At 41.3% G+C, this 21248-nt stretch overlaps 1 protein-coding gene across 7 annotated transcripts in view; it reads left to right on the plus strand.

The window, feature by feature from the left end:
- Positions 1-21248, plus strand: part of MAP2K5 (mitogen-activated protein kinase kinase 5) — a 126065-nt gene that overhangs the window by 3352 nt on the left and 101465 nt on the right. For all 7 annotated transcript variants that reach the window (XR_014504579.1, XR_014504580.1, XR_014504581.1 and 4 more), the window contains exons 2-7: positions 1920-1968; positions 6425-6492; positions 9798-9867; positions 12480-12520; positions 13381-13448; positions 17660-17708. Coding sequence is in view for 4 of the 7 variants with exons in the window: in XM_083412140.1 (XP_083268266.1) it covers positions 1920-1968; positions 6425-6492; positions 9798-9867; positions 12480-12520; positions 13381-13448; positions 17660-17708 (345 nt within the window). In the remaining 3 variants the exon portion in view is untranslated. The remainder of the gene's footprint in view (positions 1-1919; positions 1969-6424; positions 6493-9797; positions 9868-12479; positions 12521-13380; positions 13449-17659; positions 17709-21248) is intronic.

Here is a 21248-nt window from a genome sequence, read left to right on the forward strand (position 1 = left end):
TTTTAATGTGGTTCAACCATTCTTTTGTATGTGCAGTTAAAGAAGGCTGACCAGTGGTAAAAGGAAAAAGACGCTCTGCTGTTTCTTTGTGAACCCAAACTTTACATCATTTATCATGTATAGACTTTGAAGATAATGGCTACTTTTCCAACTCGGATTTCCAGATCACCCTGTTTACATTCTTGTCAGTGGCACTTTCACATTAGCTTAAAGCGTACCAAAGGCTGTTTTCCTAGTGAAGCTGGTAACATATGACACTAGTGAAGTAAAACTTGGCATGTATTTTGGAAACTGGGTTCTTAAGGTACATTTTATTTATTTATTATCATCTAGCCAAATAGGCATTTCTGCACTTGAGTTTGCCTCCAGGTTAGTGCATGTTCAGCATTCAATTACTTTAATAGAGTATGAGTAGTTCTGTCTTCCTGGGGAGAGAGGGTTGGATTAGAGCAGTGTTAGAAACTGAGATAAGAAAGCTAGGAGCTAAATAGTACCTTAAACCTAGGTTATGGGTGCCGCAGTGGAGTGTCTAGGCATGCTTTGTTATATAACAAGAATATAAAGCTGAAAATGAATGAACTGCAGCTAAAATCTTATGTTCATAACTCACATGGTCTAGTCCTCATCTGAAGACTGCAAAAAAACCAAAGTCCTACACCCCCTGCTCCACCCCCTTATATTCTTATGAGGGTCTCTTCTCCAGTTTTCAGAGAGTGGCTGGAAGTCGGGAAGCAGAAAAAGGTCCTCCTTTCCTTCCAGCAGTGGCAGTTTTAATCTGAAATCTTAGGCGCAGTACCACACCCAGAGCTCAGAATCTGCTCACATTAATGAAATTATCTGTCGCAAAACGCACCTAGAACAAGGGGAGTTTCAAATGCTGGATTAGAGTGCTCTCTTCTGTGGCAGTATACTTGACACATTCTTACTGAATGCATGATGGAGGAAAATATTTGGATGAAGGTACACCCAATCTGCAGGTGACACCAAAGTGGCTGGAGGATACAACTTAGTGTACAGAATGAATTTCATCTGAGATAAATGTAGAGTTTTGCATTTGAGTATACAAAATCTGATGCACAAATAAAGGACGGGTGACCCCCTAACCTTGCAGCGGTAGATGTGAAGAGTATCTGGGATTTTAGTAAACCACAGGCCAGCAATAGTATGCAGTGGTTAAAATGGCTAATGGGATTCTTGGTTACATGAAGAAAAGTATAGTGTCCAGGGCACAAGAAGTAAAGGTGTCACTCAGACCTTGGTTGGATCTTCTATGACATACTGTGCCAATTTCTGGGGCACCTCAGTTTAAGAAAAATATTGCCAAATGAACATTTCCAGAGGAGGATGGCAAAGATCGTGATTGGTCTAGAGACCAGGTCTTATGAGGAAAGGTTGAAGGGGGAAGAAATTCAAGGGAGAAGAGCCTTGGGAAAAGACGTTAAAGAGGAAATGCAATACATTTTAAGGGGTTTCACATAAATGATGCTGCAAATTTGTGATCTGTTGCTCCAGGGGATGACATGCAACTTAATGGGTTCAAATTACATGATTGGTCATATTGGCTAAACATTTGGAAGAACTTGGAAGGAGCTATTCAACAGTAACAGACTGTCTCAGAAGATGGTGGACTCTATTTTTTGTTAGAAGTTTAAAAGCAGAGACTGGATGGCCCTCCTAGCTAAATTGCTAGATGAGCAGGTTTCTGCATTGGTAGGGGACGTAATTGGACTATATGACCCTTGAGGTGACTTCTAACTCTATGGTCCTGTGACTTGGTTTTGCTTTTGGTATCTTCTATTCCAGCAGCAAGAGAGAAAAACCTGTGAATGTGCTAATAAGAGGATCTGAAAGTAAATGGTTCTACAAAAAGGTTGATAAAAATATAGCTCACTGCCTCCATTTTTATTTTTATTTTGCAGGATGTGATCAGTCAGGTTCTGCCTGATGCGACGACAACAGCCTTTGAATGTGAGTATGAGTATGAATATGAGTCTGAGGATGGCTCAGTACTCGCATTATTTATTTAAAAAAATGACAACTACATATTGTTTATGTTCAGATATGCTACAGTTAAATATTTATATATGAATGCAAGTTTAATGACGATCCCAAGCTAAGTAATATTTTATTATTTAATCACATTTTGAGAGTGCATATTTCTACAATATAGCTTTAATTACCAGCATGACCTTACAGTGCTCTTTGTGCGCGCTGCAATTATATTGCTCAAATTAAATGAAAAGTATAAAGTACCTGGAGGCTTTGTAGGCTGAGATTTTAATTTTCAGATTTTATTATTATTATTAAAAGCAGAAATCAGTAGCTAGCTTTTAGAAGAGTGGAGTGTACAAATGTAAAACATTAGATTGGTTGCTGAAATGTCATATTCTCTAGAATCAGGTGGCTCTCATCCCTGATCATTCTGTTAGTGGGAGAACAGCTATTGTCTCAGCTCAAGTCTCCAAAAGCTTAATCTCTGCAAGTTCCTGATATCAAGCTCTTGATGGCAGAACTGTCAGTACTGGGCTATGTAATGTAATGGTAGAGACAGTACACTATGGACTGAGGTTCAAACCTCAGCTCAGCTATGAACCTAATGGGTGGTCTTAAGCAAGCTGCCATCTTTCAGGCTCACTCCCCTGCCCTCAATCTGTAATATGTGGAAAATGAGACTGGCATGGCTTACATGATTGTTGTATAGAGATTGCACACTTGCCGTGAACAGTTAGGGAAAAGCATTATTTTATTATTAATAATTATTCTATTGCTGGGGAAGAGGTCTTGAGACATGGAAAGGGTTTTAAGAGTTTGGGTCTGGTCAAGGTGTTATAACTGTTTGTGTGAAAACATCTGCTTGCTGCCAGGACTGTCCTTTCAGCTTTCCTGCTTTGTGCATCAACCTCCACTGAACTCTTGTGTGCCAGGAGCAGGCACTGCAGCCGGAGCAGTAATCCACATTACTGACACCTTTAGGCAGAACTTGCCTTGACATATAGATTTCACATCTGCTGCTGTGCTTTCCAGTTCTTGGTTTTACCCTGTCATTTTACACCGGCATGACATTGTTTCCCCTGCCATTTAAGTGGCATCAGAAATATGTTAACGTATATTGATGCTGCTTGGTTTCAGGGTTATCTTCTCCATGCTGAAGGCCTGAAATTTACTGGTTTAAGCATCTTCTCAGCTACTTGATGGCTTTCTCGGAGGCATTTAATTGCTATCCACAGCAGCTTTCTCTCCTGTTTGCTTAGTTATTGCTATCTCCAGTGTGTCTTGTGTGTCTGCCTCTACCTGGGGCTGTAGTTCTCCCTCACCATTGGACCTTGATGGGCCTTTCGCTGTTGTATGCCATGTTGCTACAAATAAAACGACTAACGACATATGGCTCGTTATGGCCCTTTTATCCCAAACCGTTTTGCATTGTGCATGACACACTGCATCTTTTGCAAAGATTGCTCTGGAATATTTGACTGCCATCTGCTGCATTCTATTTGGTGTCTTATGAGGATGTGACATTAGTAAAATCCAGGCTTTATTTTATTTTAGTTCTACTTTTGCTTCCGTAATGGGCTGGGATATCATGTTGTTTGTGCTCTAGGCAAGCAGAGGGGCTTGGTAAACCCCTTCTGAACCTTTGTGTTGAGCAGAATCATTTTGAGGGTGATTCCATACATTTTATTCCCAGTGGGGTGGTAAAAAATCTTCCTACTTAATCTGAGAAATACAGTGTCTAGTAGGTTTCCCCCCCACCTCCAAATAACAAATTATGCTCTTTTGTTTTAGACAGACCCTACTTCCTTTAATACCCATCAACCATCTGTCTTGTGCAGAAATGTTTCTGTGTTAAGAACACGAAAGACACTGTGCTTTACCTGAGCATTCCAAAGCTTGTGTTGCTTTTAGAGCTAATCTACAGTAATGAAGTGCTTTCTTAGTTGTTTCAATTGGCTTTTCAAATGGTGGCCCCTCACGACAAAATATTCCTTCAAGGTGTCTGTTTTAACAGGATTCTGTTTTCTTTTCTGTTCTGTTTTTTTTTAATAGCTCTTTTCATTCAGAGTCAGATTGTGTTGAGAATTTTCATAGCAGTTACTATTCTAATGGCTTCTGTTGAAGATACAAAAAACTATATTTTTAAATGAAGGCTTGTGTTCCTGTCTCCTTTTGAGAAATGGCGTTGCAGAACAGGGGAAAAGCAGATTTCATGCTTTCATCTTCTTCACCAGAACCCCAAGATCCTCCAACTGGAGCCAGGTGCAGAAGGCAAACACTTTAGAATTCTGAACACAAAAATGTGCTTTTAGTGGCAGAACGGAACTCGGGCCATAGTCCTTTCACGCAACAATCCACTCTCCCCCACCCCAGCATTTTTCATTGTGTTGTTGCTGTGTTCTTAAACAGCTGAGAGTCAGAGATCCTTACTGATTTACCGTATTTTTCGCCCTATAGGACGCACATTTTCCCCTCCAAAAATGAAGGGGAAATGTGTGTGCGTCCTATGGGGCGAATGCAGGCTTTCGCTGAAGCCTGGAGAGCTAGGGGGGTCGGTGCGCACCAACCCCTCTCGCTCTCCAGGCTTCAGGAAGCTATCCGCTAGCCGTGGGAGACACAGCTCTCCTACAGCTAGCGGAGAGCTTGCCGGCACCCAGAAGCTTGGGGCACGCTGAGCTCAGCACGCCCCAAGCTTCGGGTTTTGCGCAGTCCTCCACTAGCTGTGGGAGAGCTGCGCAACTTTGTGCAGCTCTCCCACAGCTTGCGGATAGCAGCCTGTTCTGGGGGCTGGGGTCGGGGGAAGCTCAGGCTTCTCCCGCCCCAGCCCTGTACCTGGGGGGGAAATAATCCCCCCCCTTTATTCCCCCCCCCCAAGTAGGTGCGTCCTATGGGCCGGTGCGTCCTATGGGGCGAAAAATACGGTACTTCAAATCACTTGGATCTATGGGTAGGTCCTGATCTACTTTCTGCCAACCCTTGTTATATAATGAATTTTCTAGTTTGACACCAGGGTATCTTCTACCCGCAGCATTGTTGCTGCATCACAGTGTTTACAGAATAAGATAAGCAAAAATGGACAAGTTTCTGTCCCGAAGAGTTTAATCTATATTTTGACAATGCAAAGGAATGGGGGGCGGGGAGCAAGTAGGAAGGAAAGCATCACCTATGGTTGCCTTTCCAACCATACTTCTCCCTAATCTTTATCCTAAATCCAACTTCCTAGAGCATCAACACCTGTATATATGAACATAATAGTTCTGTTATGACCTGAAATTCTATAGCCATTTAATTCTATCTGAATAAATGTAAATCATCCTTGGCAGGAAAAAATAATAATACACAGGATGTGAAGCTGTAGGCCATACAGTGGTACCTCAGGTTACAGATGCTTCAGGTTACAGACGCTTCAGGTTACAGACTCCGCTAACCCAGAAATAGTACCTCGGGTTAAGAACTTTGCTTCAGGATGAGAACAGAAATTGCGCAGCGGCAGCAGGAGGCCCCATTAGCTAAAGTGGTGCTTCAGGTTAAGAACAGTTTCATGTTAAGAATGGACCTCCAGAACGAATTAAGTTCTTAACCCGAGGTACCACTGTATCTGAAGGTGTAACATTTGTATGACTTTCAGCATTCTGTTCTTGTTCACTCTCTCCTCATTTGGGAAGGGACATAGTTCAGTGGCAGAGGCTCCCTAGTTCAATCACTGGTATCTCCAAGTAGGGATGGGAGAGACCCCTGTCTGAAACCTTGTAGAGCCAATGCCAGTCAGTTTAGTCAAGCCTTTTTCAACCTTGGGTCCCCAGATGTTGTTGGATTACAACTCCCATACAGTGGTACCTCGGCTTACATACACTTCAGGTTACAGACGTTTCAGGTTACAGACTCCGCTAACCCAGAAATAGTACCTCGGGTTAAGAACTTTGCTTCAGGATGAGAACAGAAATCGTGCTCCAGGGGCGTGACAGCAGCAGGAGGCCCCATTAGCTAAAGTGGTGCTTCAGGTTAAGAACAGTTTCAGGTTAAGTACAGACCTCCGGAACGAATTAAGTACTTAACCCGAGGTACCACTGTACTTCCTCACCCTTGGTTCTGCTTGCTAGGGAAGATGGGAGTTGTAGTCCAACACCATATGGAGATCCACGGTTGAGAAAGGCTGGTGTAGGGCTGGTGTAGATAGTTATTGGGCTAAATGGGCCAGTGATTTCGTTTGGTGTAAGGAAGCTTTTTATGGGCTATACAAGGAAATACTATACATCTGAAATTTATTTGGTTAACAGTGCATTCTTATCCTTTTGCCTTGATTTGTTATTGTTTTAAAATCCATTCACTGTCCAGTTTTGTTTGCTAAGGCATACAACATAAGGTTCCTTTTTGTAAAATGCTTGCTATTCTTTTTAAACTAATAATTCTAAAGACATGGGCTTTTTTACAGATGAAGATGAGGACGGTGATAGGATTACTGTTCGAAGTGATGAAGAAATGAAAGCGATGCTGTCCTATGTAGGTATTCCCTATAGCTAGTTTTAATTTTTTGAATGTTTTAATTGATTTTACTAATAGTGCTATTGGGGTTGTGGTTTTTTTGGGTAAATTATTGAGGGGTTTTGTTTTTTTTACAGTCAAGCAGTAGATAAATTTTATTCAGTAAATACATAAATAATCATGTGAGATTTCAGCCATAATCCACATCTCCTGAATAAGAAACTTTGAACTGAATGGCAGATACAAAGAGTCCTATGACTTCATTTCAGTCTGACTTTTGCAGATGCTTCTGGTGGCTTCTGATCAGATTCATTCATTCCCCCTCCACCCCTTTTTCTGGTGTTTTTCTGTTAAAAAGCAAACGGAGGGTGTATTATTTATTTATTTATTTATTCTATTGGTTTGGTGCAGAGATCTCACATGAAACTTTGAAGTGCTCATTCCTTTTTTTTAGAGAAAAAAAGCAACTACACTTACAGATCATATCATGAACATTGAGAGTAATGCATCCTAATGACTTTTGCATTAGATATAGTGCAAACTAAATGGACTATCAATTTCTTGCGTTTTTTTATGCAGTACTTAAAGTAACGGCTCATTAAAAATGAACCCCTCGGCTCTAAAAAAAATGTGTTTTTTAAAAACAAAATCTGCTTTCATCTGGAGACTTTTTCACCCCTTCTCTCAGAAGAGTTATATTTTAGCTGCAGGCTCAGCATGCAGAGAAGATTTTAAAGATGTATTGTCTTTTAATAACTGTAAAAATATGAAAACAAGGTTATTCATTGAATCTCAATGACTTGTATATAACTTTATAAATGACTTGTCCATTGTGTTTTATAAATGAGCATGAGTTTAGCTATTATCTCCCCTCCCCCCAATTAAAATAGAGTAACACAATTCATTGGTCTTCCATATCTTTTCTTCCTAAAAAGATACAATGATTGACAGTTCTTCAGTGTAGACCCGAATTCTACATTGTGCTCTGATAACCTAACCCAGGGATTCCTTATGCACAAGGAGTCTCCAGTGTCCACTTGGAACTTCATGGTGTGCAGCAAATTCCCAGTCATTTCAATGAAGGGAGGACTGCTGGAATACCTGTCCCCACTACCCTTCCCACTGAAGGAAAGCTTGTGTTCAGAGGAACTTACTTCCCTTGTCTAAAAAAACATGCAGCTCACTCTGTGCACCCAAGAGGGTTTTGGCCTTGTGTTTCACTAATGCCCAGTCCACTCATTCTGCATGGCAAATCACCCCTGAAACTGCAGGGAGGTTTTGGTATGGTATGTGAGTCATAACATCATAGTTTTGAGAAGTTGCAGCCTGCAGGAGTGAGTGCCAGGCCTTTTCAGGCTATGCTATTGTCAAAGCAAACTGAAGATTTGTTTTAAACTGAGAAATAAATGATATAATAGAAGTCAGCTTTGGTGAAGGCTTTGTTTTGGTTCACATGTGAACCACATATATTCCAAGGTTGTTCAGAAACTGCCACCAGCTGTTTGAAAGTAATGCCATATTAAATTTGCTATATAAGACAAAAAGGTGTTTTAGAAAACCAGCAACCTATTTTATAATCCCTATAGCAATGAATGAATGAATTTCTTATGGTACTTTTGGTTAATTAAGAGAGAGGCATTAAGTGACAGTAGGGCTGCACTGCCACCGTTGCCTTCTATTGGTATAAAAAGGCAGTAATTTTTTTGACAGCCACTGATTGGAAAGTTGCTCGCAGCCATCTGGAAGCAAAGGGTACACGTTTTGGATCAATAACTGGCAAATTTTCCATTAAAAAGAATACCTGAACAATGTTCCAAATAGCCACTGGCATCTTAACTTTCCATGGCAACCTCAAGTGCTCATATGTGGAGGACAAATCATTTTTGGACAATTTTTCCAGACTACTTGTTAACAGTTATTGCTGTCCCAAAAGGTTGACAGCTGACATGATTGATATTTCATTTACTTGTCATCTCTGTTTGAGTAATGGAGAAAGCGACATTACTTTTTTATTTTTAAAGAAACATAGGGCAAAATCTACTATGAACCTCTGTGGTGTAAGCCCCAATGAAATGAGTGGGAGTTGCACTGTTATAATCTGGGTTCTGAGGCTGGTACTGGCCCTTGGAGCATATCTCAGATATCTGCTTTTAAGCTCTTGCTACTTTTCTCTGCTTCTTGCTAGAGGAGAATGACACCATGGTCCAGCATATAGAGTAGAGCAGGCTAGCGTGTTACCCTCCAGCCCTCATGACCAGGGATGATGAGAATTGTAGTCCAGCAACATCTGGAGGACCAAAGGTTAGCCATCCTGGTGTAGAACATGGGCAGTCTATGGGGATTCCAATCTCCATTCAGCTCTTGAGTTTCTGGGTAGCTTGGTCAATTCACAGCTTCCCATCTTCTGTTAGAACAAAGAACTGTCTTACCTAGATTAGGCCCAAGATTCATCTTGCCCAGGATTTTGTTGACAGTGTTGGCCAGCCAGCAGCTTCTACACTCCTGGTAGGAGCAGTGAATATACAAATGTTGGTCATCCCTGTTTGCCCTCAGCATATACTATGTGAAAGAGGTAGCACTCTTGACTACTGGCAGACGTCTCCGTGTGTGCGTTTAAGCCTTTTTCAAAGCTAGTGGCCATTCCCGCATCTTGTATTGGGGTTCCCTGTGAGTAAATCTGAGGCATTGCTGGCCTATTGTGCAGACTCAAGTAAAGAGAAAAGGATAATGATAATTGTAAAGCTCCTCGCAAGGCTATAGAAATGATAAAGCTTACCATGCTTGGCTTATTTCAAAATATTTATATATCACTGTTGCCATTTCCAGGCAATTTACACAAATAGAAATACAAAATACAAAATATTCAATCGTAGTGGTAAAAAACAGTTCACGGTTGTTGGCAGACAGACATCTGCAGCTTGTGGCACAACCAGGAGGGCATCTGAAGCTGATTGTAGGGATCAGGCAGGCCTATGCAGGAGCAGACACTCTTTCAGACACCTTGGTCCCAAACTGTTTAGGGCCTTTAAAGTTAATACTAAAGTCTTAAAACTGCCCCTGTAGGAAATTGGAAGCCCCTTTACAGTTGTTCTTTTGCATTCAGTAAGCAAAGATTCAGTTGCCACTTTAAAAACAAAATACTGCTGTGAATTCAACGAAGAGGCCAAAATGTCTTGGTGACAGCTGAAAGAAAGAGCATTAGTCAATCTCTTTGCTGCAATTAGCATGGTCTCTCTGGAACTGTTGAATTCAGGGAGACACACTGTTGCCAGTCTGTGTATATAACTGAATGATTTCTCTCTTTCTCATACATCTTTTCATAGTATTACACCACAGTCATGGAACAGGAAGTAAATGGACAGTTAATAGTGCCTCTGCAGATCTATCCAAGAGGTAATGTTTTAAAAAGTTTTAATTGCCAGCCAATGTATCTATAAGCTGTTTTATCAGTGATTACGGGTTCAGAGGCATGTAATGTCACATTTATGTCTTAATTTTGGAAGGAGGGATCCATTATTCTGGGGACACCACAGTTTCTGCAGATAAAAAGTCATTCTCCAGACCAGATTTTAGTTTGCATTGTACAACTTGTGCCCATTTAAAAATGGTGAGTGCAAAGGTGTGAACGCGTACAGATGCCAAGCAGATTAATCCGTGAAGTCAGGCCTATGCAGCTAGCAACCACTAACTCTGTTGGGTGGTCCACTTCTTTGCTGCTTATGTGGGACAGCAAAAATTGGAATCTTGTCAATACCTGGGCTAAGGGGGATCTTTTCTTAACACATGTATCTTAACACGATATGTAATTTTCCCCTTTCCCATCTCTGGAAGTACAGTTGTTAAGAGAGATGGCTTTAAATTCTCTATATAAATGTCCTTGCAATAAATTAATTAAAATAATTAAAAATTATACTCTTCATCAGTTAACTGATAGTATACAAATAATCATAACACAAGCTTTCCAATTAAAAACACTCTAGACTTTTCATTACTTGTAACTCTCTGAAGTTTGAATTGGGCAATTAACCAACAGGATTCTCTAACGCATGCTTATAAGATCTCAAAAGGAGTCTTGACAGCACTGGCAGTTTAGAGATCAGTTGTGTGGAAGAGAATGTGGGTTTAGGATGTAGAGATCCTTGTTCATTCTTGATGAGGGAAGCATGCAATCTTTGTGGATCCCACCAGTGAGAGGAAGGCTCACTGTCAATTTCAAAGCTCTTTCCAGTGCAGCCCAGATGCAAGTATAAAAAGAGAATTAATTTTTTAAAGCACAAATTTGCCCTACGTCTGCCCCATCTTTTTTGGCGAAGCACGTTTTTGTAACAAGTGCTTGAAATCTGTTTGCAAGGTAGAAATAGTTTAAAGGCGTGCATGCAATTGGGTTAGAACATGTAACTCATTAAATGCAGATAAGCCTGTTTGGTTTTTATTTAGTGGAGGTTGGAGTCGGGTGGAAACCCACAGGGCTCAGAATTAAATCAAAGGGATGAAATAATTTGCAGTGCAGTCCTAACCATGTCAACCCAGAGGTATATGCTATTCAGTTCAATGGGTCTTACCCCTAAGGGTTAAAATGGGGTTAGGATTGCAGTTTAAAGCACCAAAAATGAAGCTTGCAATTCCTGAAGTTACCCCACTGCTATCCAGAGTTAAGGTTGCTGTGATGCTGTGTGCTGGAATTTGATTGTGGAATTTTAAATTGTTCTCCAATCAGGGCTTAACTCTGCACCTAATGAAGTTTGTTACTAGGATATAACCTGCAAAGAAAGGACACTTGGTTAAATATTTAATAGTAAAATATTATTTACTATTCTGGCCCTTCCACTCCCAAATTAGGAATGGCTGATTGCATTTTCATTGGCTGCTTTTCAGATTTCCCTCCCAGCTTTTGCCCTTAAACTAGCAATCCGTTATTTCTTATTTAAAAATATAATGGTAATATTTTCCATTGCTTAAATTGCATGGGCTGATCCTAACTGCTGTGTTTAATAGCTATCATATGTGTCCTTTTGACTAATAAATAGCATTGTTTCCACCTGTCAAAAGCTGGAGTGAAATGCATGTATTTCTGAGAATGGGTGGTGGGGAGAAGGGGGAAAAAATCAAATTCATCCTTTCCCAGACAATCAATCAAAATTGACAGGCCCTTTAACATACAATTTGTAGGGCACTGTAGTTTTAAAATGGGAACTGTCCGTAACATATAGCTCGAAGCCTTTGTGGCTTTAACATTTGACAAAAGCATATCCACTGCATGGGGGGGCAGGGGGGGCGGGGAAAAAGTCAATGTGGAGTTCGAAAGGTTTTAAGGAAATAATTCTTTCTCACTCTGCAGTACTTCATCTTAAAAACCTATATTTCATAACAGCCTGTCATGGGTTTTGTGTAAATAACCAAGGAGATCATCTCAATTTATGCCATGCCTGCTCCTTGGTGTCCTAAGGCAGTCAAATTTGAAACTCCAGCTTTAGGTTTTCAGTGTGGAAGATGCAGAACAAAATGTGCCGGCAGCATTGATCCCAGTTACATGGTGTGGGTGTCTGGCACATTGGCATCGCTGTGTCATCATTTTCCCTCACCCACCCCAAATGTATTTTGATCACCTCTGCTAAAAACAGCATCTCCGGAAAAAAATGTTTAGTTAAAACACTGAAAAGGAATGAAAAACACATAGGAGTTACTGGGAATTGGATTAGAAGATGTTCATTATGACTCACAGTTATATTGATTTTGATGAAATTTAAGATAAAATTAGAATTTATATTAGCTGGTTTTCAGAATACAAATCTTTCTTTAAATGCTCATTCCTGCAGGTCTAGAAACGCTTCTTCGTAATTCCTGCTTTGGGTTTTGGGAGCCATATCTCAATCATTTTTTCTCTCTCTACTAATTTTGGTATCACACTCGTTCTTTCTTTTTTTAAAAAAAAAAAAAGATTTCATTTTGAGCAAATTTGTAAATGGCCCTGATGTGTTCTACAATTTAGTCAATTACTGTTTCAGCCTGCAAACCTCCAGGGAAACGGAACATACATGGCCTGAAGGTAGGAATTTCAATAATCGTTTCATTAAACTTAGATGGATTTGCAATGCTGTGTTCCACTTATTGAAATGTCAAACAAAATGGTACTTTCTGAGCTTTGACAAGCAGATTTTTTAAAAACGTTGTGGAGGAAAGATTCCTTCCGTATGGTGTTGACTGTGCTATCAGAATAAGTTGTGTGGTTTATCAGTGACTGAAATTTGTTTCTTTTCTTGCTTTTGTTCTCTCTCTTGCTTTCTCTCTCTGAAATAAGGTGCTCCTCCTCCTTCTGGTGCCCCATTCAGACATCAGAGTTGTGCAGGAGCTGTGCTCTTGGGCTGTGCCAACGATCTGTAACAAAGAAAGAAGATCATATTAATTTTGACGTGCTTAATCTATACCGGTTTAAGCATAGCCCAAACATTGTGCAATATTTATGTTTTAACTTGCATTTTATCGATACGCATCTGTGTAATGTTACATGAATCTCAAATTACGAACGATACACAGTTGTGCAGAGTATATCTCAGCCTTTCTGGTGACATATTAGACAAATGTAATTGATATATTACTGCAAAATGGTCACACAGGGGAGGGGAGGAATGAGCAAGATGTATTTAATAGGAATGAAATGAAAGCCTTATTGTGTGCCTGTTCTTGATTGTATTACTTAACCAAGCATTTCAAATGCAGAGTGAATAAAAGAGCATGATTCCTTGATAACACAATGTGGTAACCTACATAGAGGGTGGCTTTCTACCATGGGCAACTAGCTAATTAACCTTCCTAGAGAAAATAGGAAATTCATGGCAAATTAAAGGTTAATTAGAACCATGTCCTCGGAATAGAAACAACTGATAAAGATTCCTTTCCTGCCTGCAGGTAAATACGCGAGCAGGGTCTGCTAACAATAGTGGCGCAGCCGTCCCGGACTCCCTTCCAAGCAATAGGTAAGAATTGAAGGGAAGAGTGTGCATGCGTTTTATTAAAGCAGAACCCGAGAAGTGATTTCTGCATAGTAATTAACAGCAGCAAATAAGGAAATGCCAGATAACTTCAGGGGGATTTGGTTGACCAGTTTTCAGCAAGGTTTTGTGGCTTGTCGAAAGCAATGTTAAGTCTTTGAGGCTGTTGTGCCTTTCGACAACCTATTTCTTTGAGGTGCTCTCTGCACAGTTGCCCCAGTCCAGAAGTTAGCATGCTCTGTAGTGGGCATACAGACATCCTGTGTTTATGGTTGTTTCACATTGGGCAGTTGCGGGGGCAGGTGGGGGTTTTATTCTCCTATGTGATGAATACTAGTTGTCTCTACATGGATTGCAGTGTAGGAAATCAGGCAGCCAGTTTGATACATTGCACAGCGATTGTGGGCAAGGACCTCGGAGACCAGATTTCAAGACCCTTCCTAGCCATTGACTTACTGGGTTCTGAGCAGCTCATCTCTTTTCAGCCTCTGCAAATTGGGAATGTTAATGACTCAATGAGTGAAGTCTTGTGAATCAAGCAACTTAAAGACTAGGCCTGGGCAATATATTGCCCAGGACCAGTATGAGGAGCGGCTATGTCGCTGGTGAAACTGCCACCACTTCTGAGTCCCTCTGCTAGCGACTTCCTCCAGCAAACATTGCTAGCTGAAGGACTCAGGAGCAGTGGCAGTTTCACCAGCAATATATCACTGAGTGTAATCGCCATCCCACTCTGCTCTCATACTGCACAGAGGGATAAGCGCTGATACAACTTGCTCCTCCCTCTGCTCAGCCGAGCAGTTAAAGAATCCCCCAGCCCAGCGTTGGTTCCTACGCAAGTGAAGGAAGCACCCCATCCCCAGCAGAACCTCACAAAGGATCCCCAATGTTCTCCCTGCTTGTCTGCAAGCAGGGAGAGCACAGGGGATGGCTCAGCTGGGGATTGATAGCCTTCCTGCGCCGTACAAACAACCTGCCTTGTCCCAGCCCACTAGGTGTGGGGTGAAACCGCCTTAGCTCCCATGGTGAGAGCTGTGGCAATTTCACCCGGTGCCTGACAGGCTGAGGCCAATGCGGTTTATTTTTTTCAACATCGCGGTATATTGCCAGACCGCAGTGTTTGGCTGATGGTCTGTCACAACGCTGAAAAGCTGATATCACCCAGCCCTGTTAAAGACACTGCACTTTAAGTTTCCTATCCCATTTTGGAATACTATGTGATACAGAACAATACTGTTCTACTGTTATCTTCTCTTGTCACTCAAGTGGCTATCCTTGCTTGAGGAGGGAAATTCAGAGGTGTTCTATATCAGCTGAAGACAACAGCTATAGCAAGATCCATGGCCAGTTGATTTTAGCAATAGCCAGAAGAAAGGGTGGATCTTGGTAAAGGAGAAACAGAAAGGCTGCAGGATATGGGCACAGCTTGGATGTGGTGGGCCAAAGGAAAGGGAAGAGACAAAGATGGATCCAGTTTTGCAAGCCTACGGAAAGGACAGGGCTACCTCAGAGAAATGGAGGAGAGGACTGCTTCAGAACATTTCTGTCTCATTGAGTGTTCTGCAAGATTATGATGGGCCAGAAGTTCAAGGGGTGATGGACAGAACAACTGGTTTTGTTTTGTGTAAAGGTGGTTAAAGAATTGACAATGAGTGAAGCCTTGCGGTGCCAGGGAGAAACACTAAAGAAGAATTAAAGCAAGCAGCTGAGGCCTGAGACCTGTAGGAATCCTCTAAGTCAAGGGTAGCCAATGTGCTGCCCTCCAGATGTTGGACTACAGTTCCCATTAGCCCAAACCAACATGACCAATGGTTAGGGATAATGGGAATTGTAGTCCAAGGATTCCATGTTGGTTACTCCTGCTCTGTTGCAGAAATGAAAGAAGAGGAGTCACTGAAGAATATATAAGGAGAGACTTGCGAGAGAGAATGATTCTTCTGTTACCTGTTTCTGTTAGGAAATGCAAGGAAAGAACTTTGTCCGTTATCTCAGCTAAATGCCACAGTACCCTTACGCAGGGGAGGTCATTCTGTGTTGTATGTGAAACCTGCATTGGTCTAGAGTCGGAATCAAAACTATTGCCTACCGAGAGGAGAAGGATTATCAGCAAAGTATTAGGATTGTATTATTACAAAATTATTAAAGCTTATTAAGTCATATTAAAGCAAGTCCCTTCCCCCCTTTTGTGGTCAGTTGTTTTCTTCACATGCTTTAAGCTGGTTCTGAAAGTGCCCTGCAAGCAGTGCCTTCTGTAGAAGCTGACATCTAATGGGGCAGTTAATTGACTTTCATTTTCCAAAACCTGCCTGCATTAGGAATGACTGTTTTGAAGTCATTGACAGCCTGCCTCCGTTTCATGTTCTCAAAACAGTTGGTTGCAAGAGATGACAAGATCAGTATACTTTTCATTTGGCAAAGTTTCTTTAAAGTAGTCCAGCAGACAAGAGGCTTATTAAAGAACAAAGATACCATATACATGTTTTTAATTTCAGTCAACATGATCGATGATAAGACACTCATGCCTGTCAAGAATACAGCTGCATTCACACAATTGAATCCTGGCTTAATAAGAATATGCACCTGTATACAGCCTGTGTGCAGCCCCTTTGCTCCTTCTTTGCTACTCACTTCATGAGGAGAGGAAAAACAAATCAAGAAGTCACAGCTGATCATACCTTTCTGTTGCATGTGAACTTGGAGCTTCCAAATGAAACAGTAGAACATGAACCTCTTAATCTCTGGGTCATGGGTTCAAGCCCCATGTTGGGCAAAGATTCCTGCATTGCAGGGGGTTTGGACTAGATGACCCTCATGGTCCCCTCCAACAATTCTATGATCCTATGGAAACTCTCCAAGCAAAATGGCTTATTTCGTGATCTCAAGTCATGATTTGTAAGCCAACTAAACTACGGCTTACAACTGCAGCTTCCTGGTCTATTTTGCCCTCCGTGCAAATGGAGAAGCAAAGCAAGAATGAAAGAACTGTGTGTAGCTGCAGCCTGCACATTCATATCCTGGCTTATTAAGTGTATCAGATGCATTTAGAGGTATATATGCACTAATTACATCTCATTGCATTTTTAACTTTTTTGGGGGTGTCGTGATAAAGCAGGAGATGTTCTTGCTTAAGCCCAATTGAAATGAATGGGAGGCTGTGCAAAAGCACCTCTTTGTTCATGCACAGCTGACATTCACTTCAATGAGTCTCGTGTACAAGAACTTCCTACTGGACTGTGACCCTGGGCCAGGGCAGTCCAACTTTTAATATCAAGTGGGCTGCAATAGTACTTCAGCATGGAACCCACAGGCCACACACTGCCTTGTTGGGTGGAGGAAACAAGGCCCGAATTTGACCCCCTCCCATCCCTTGCACTGCCTTCTCAAAGCCAGCTAAGTGAGGCACAGGCCTTTGGGAAAGAGACGCAAGGCTCTGGCAGAGTCCTAGAACCCTTTCACCTCCTTCCCAAAGCTAAGAAACCTCTAACTAGGCTTTGGGAAGGAGGCTGAAGGACGCTTTGACCCTGTCACAGCCCTCACAATTCCTTCTCAAAGCCCAGTTTCTCGCTTACTTGGCTTTGTTAAGGCAGCACAAAGGGTTGGGGGGCGTCAAATGTTGCTGAGGGCCATCAAATAAGGCTTTGAGGGGGGCCCTTGGGCCAAGCATTGGAGTACCCTGCCCTGCACCATTCCTGTTCTACAGTCTTACGTGGATGTCAATTATCAAAGAATAACCAGTTAAAATTGCATTCAGAGCATCAGTGGTTAGAACTGGTTGACATGTTTATTCTATCAACAACTATGAGTGGCGTTCCCATTTTATAAATCTAGAACTAATCCAGAGATTTGAAACGAGTGGCTCCCAAGTCCAACTTTCTGTCCTTTGCACCACTCTGGCTTTACCACTGCCCTTTCCCCACATTTGTTTTCTCTCTGCAACCCTACCATTTCATCATGAAAGTTCAGTTTTTTTGGAAATCTGAATGTTGAGAGGAGAAATGAAATGAAAAAAGTAAAACTGTGATAATTAATTCTAGGCTAATTGCTTGGGTGCTGAGTTCACACAGCTGTGATTATAGGCAGATGTAACGCTAAGTAGTGTTATACTTTTTTAGTTGGGTATGAGTTGCAGTTCCATTCAATAAAGTGTGCTGATACAATCACTAAAAATACCTTTTTTGTCCTTCTTGATTGTGCAGTTTGAAGAAGTCTTCTGCAGAACTGAAGAAAATATTAGCTAATGGCCAGGTAGGTGTATTGGATGGGCTTGTTCATGAATGTCTTGTGTTTTAGGATAGCCTCAGAGATGCTTACTGCTCACTTATCAGTAATGTGGTCTTTTAATAAAGTAGAGGAGAAGCTGTGAAAGGGCTCGTATTGTGGAGGCGCCTCTGTCCTGATTGATTTGGATTGGCACACCAATTTGCTTCGCCTTTCTCAAAATGCACTAATCAGATTTAGCTCCAAATAGATTGAAGCGCCTTTCGCATCCGTCGTTCTGCTGCTACCTCAATTTAGGGGAAGAAAAGTTAATCAATTTTGAATAGCAAATAGGATTCCTGGCTTGTTAGATCTTTGCATATAGGTTTAAGGCACACACACGCTGCCAGATGATGAAGAGTGGAGGTAGTAGTAGAAGTATGTAGTGCCGTGTTATTTGAAGCTCTGTGTTAGTTATCAGTTTGCTCTGTAAAGGGGGCCAAAATCTGTAGAAGGCTTCCTTGCCTTCCCCTGGCACCTGCAATTGAATGCAGTAGCCTCACAATTGATGGGCAAATGGATACTTCAGGGCAAGTCCTTCCTGGCCAGTTTTGATTCAAATAGGCGGGAAGGCCCAAAGTAGCATAATGACTTTAAATATACACCACTAAATGGAAGTACCTGCAAGGCAGCAGGATCTTTCAATAGCAACATAAATAAGTTTTAATGTTTGTCATGGTGAAAGCCCTTTGATAGCCTTGGAGGCAGGCACCTGTCCACAGCGATCAAGCTTGCCTATTAGACACTATTGACTGAGACATCTGTGTCACTGCAAATAAAAGACTCTTATTGATTTTCTTAACTGCTGTTCACTTCCCTTCCATGTTTCGAAGGCTGAAATCTTAATTATCTCAGATGCGTATTCAGTGCCTTCACACAGTGACCTCTCCAAGCCTCATTGGCATTTCATGAATCAAGTAGTTGTAGTTGAGCGTGTCAAGAAGATAAAAGCTGGTCTTCACGCTTGTCCTTCAGCGGCTCACCTGTAACATTGTGCTCTTAATAGATGAGAATGGTCCCGCTAGTGTCACCTGCACTGCAGCCTTGCTTATTTGTGATCAGAATTGTTTAAATAAAACTTAGGAATATGGATTTCAGTTCTTCTTTTTTTAAGTCCTGGCTGTGACTCTTGCCTGAAATATAGCAAAGGGGCTTTATAAAAATAAAATACATGCCTACTGTTTTTACCCACCCTCGGCATTTGATTTAATATTTCACAAATGCTTTTCTGTAATAAATGTTTAAGGTTCCTGGGGTAGAGGAGGAGAAAAAGGTGTCATTAAGGAAGCAGTGATTTAAATATTCTGTCTGAGAACAGAAGTATTTTTAATATTCTTGATGGAATGTGGAGGATTTTAAATACTTGACGGGAAAAGAAAATGACCCTTGTAGATGACTTTGGGAAGCCCAGGCATGCAAAGAGTTCTCAGGAATTTAGGGATATAAAGACCTGCATAGTTTTCAAACAGTGGGCATTATCCATACCCCTTTAGTGTTATGTCATGTTTTAAAAATAAGTGAATGAAGGGCTGTTGTAGTAGATGAATAATTGTATCTTTAATTTACTTAGATGCTTATGGTGACCATCAGTTCTTTTGAAATGTTGTGCACCGGAGGTTCTCCCCATCATTTCAGCAGAGCAGTCAGATCTAAAGGGGTAGAGGTGTAGACATTCTCTCCCCCAACCCTGCTGCCAATTGAAGCAAATGAGAAAGCAACCTTTCACAAGGAAACATGGACAGGGCTCTGCACTGAGGGGTGGTTGGTGGTGGGAGTCATGGATATCCGTTCCAAGTCTAGCCTGTTTATGTTCTCTTGATGACAGTGAAATCAGAACATTCTTAACTGGGGGGAGGGGATTAATGTCAAGTTCCCTAACACTGTGTGGCCTTGTTGCTTTTACTGACTGTATTTGATTCAGAGACACGACATGGGAAGTTTCTTTGGTTATAACTTCTAAGGTGGTTGTTTTTTGTTTTGTTTTTTAACAATTTGGTGGTTTAAGCTATACTTTAGTATAGCTGTAGTACAGTGGATAATTCTTTGTTTCTTTTTCCTTTTTTGCACCTTCTGCTTGAAAGCATTAATAAAGACATTTTTCCCTGATAGCCTCCACTTAGGTTTAATAAGGAATTCATATTAATCATTAAAAGAAAGGGGACACGATTCTTCAAGATAATCAAATATTGACAGGTTAGAAATAGCTTTCTGCCTAGGTTCATTGATATAGGTTATGTGATATAAATATTTATTTCTTTTCTGTCACTCAGAGAAAATGCCGCCAATTGATTCAGCATTGATGTAGTGTCAACAGTTCATAAGAAACATTTGACTGGCTTGTGTTTTCCGATTAGTCTCTGCTCTATAAAGTGGGATTTACTAAATCTCTTCAATTGTCTGCTCATAGAGTGTGACTGCTTTCTGAAGCCATTAGAGCTTCGATTGGTACAGAGGAGGCATAGCTTATAGGGCCGGACTTCTGCTAGAGCTTTACGTATCAAATAAGGATTAATTGAGCATTTTTGCTTCTAATGATTTATAAGAGATGCATGCTGCTTCTCTCCAGGACAGCAGATATAAACAAAGAATGTTTTGTTTGCTGATCCGTAATTGGATACTCTTTTACTTGCCATTAGTTCTATTAACATTGGCAGCCAATCAAGATGGTTTCAGAAAAGTTAGTATTTCAGAACCTGCTATGAAGTTGTAGCTATGATTTTATTGAGGCTTCCCACTTCGTAATTATCATTGATAAATTACTAGGTATCTATAGGAATGTCTCTCTGAGTTGATCAATTGGATTTTACATCAGTAAAGTAGGGCATCCTTTGGCATCCTGATAGTGTCTAGATGTTTTGGCCTACAACTCCCATCAGCCCCAGCCAGTACCACTATGATCACTCCAACCCCAGCATCGTGTGGCCATGCTGGCTGGGGCTGATGCGAGTTGCTGTCAAAAACATCTGGAGTTCATCAGGTTTGCAGTTACATACCATGGTGATGTATTTGAGCCTCCACGGTTGTAATGAAAAGGCCAAACCAAGATGGCCTGTGTTAGGCCTCTTGTTCTCATCAAGGAGTATGTCAGACTAATTTGGAATTGGGGAATTGGGAAAAAGCCTTTGATTAAACAGGAGAAACATTCTTTGGACAGCCAGAGGAAGTCTGGTTGCTGTGTCAGTCAACCCTCAGGCTTGTGGGTGCTGCTATTGAATGCTAGGTCAGTTTTAAATAAGGTCTCCCTCATCCATGACCTGTTGTTGGATGAGGAGGCCAACTTGGTTTGTATTACTGAGATCTGGGTGGATGAGCAGGGTGGCATTGGTATCTTCCTGCTGTGCCCACCTGACTATTCAGTGCGGCATCAGAGCAGGCTTGAGGATCAGGCAGAGGGTGCCACTATAGCCTATAGTAATTTGTTCTTTGTCTGCAGGCTCCCTGTCGATTTGAATGGTTTTTCATTTTGTATTTTTATGTTATGAACTGCCCTGTGATCTTCAGATTAGGGGTGCCATGCAAATTTAATGA

The sequence above is a fragment of the Podarcis tiliguerta genome (assembly GCF_965153285.1).
Source record: "Podarcis tiliguerta genome assembly, chromosome: 14".
Lineage (NCBI taxonomy): Eukaryota > Metazoa > Chordata > Lepidosauria > Squamata > Lacertidae > Podarcis > Podarcis tiliguerta.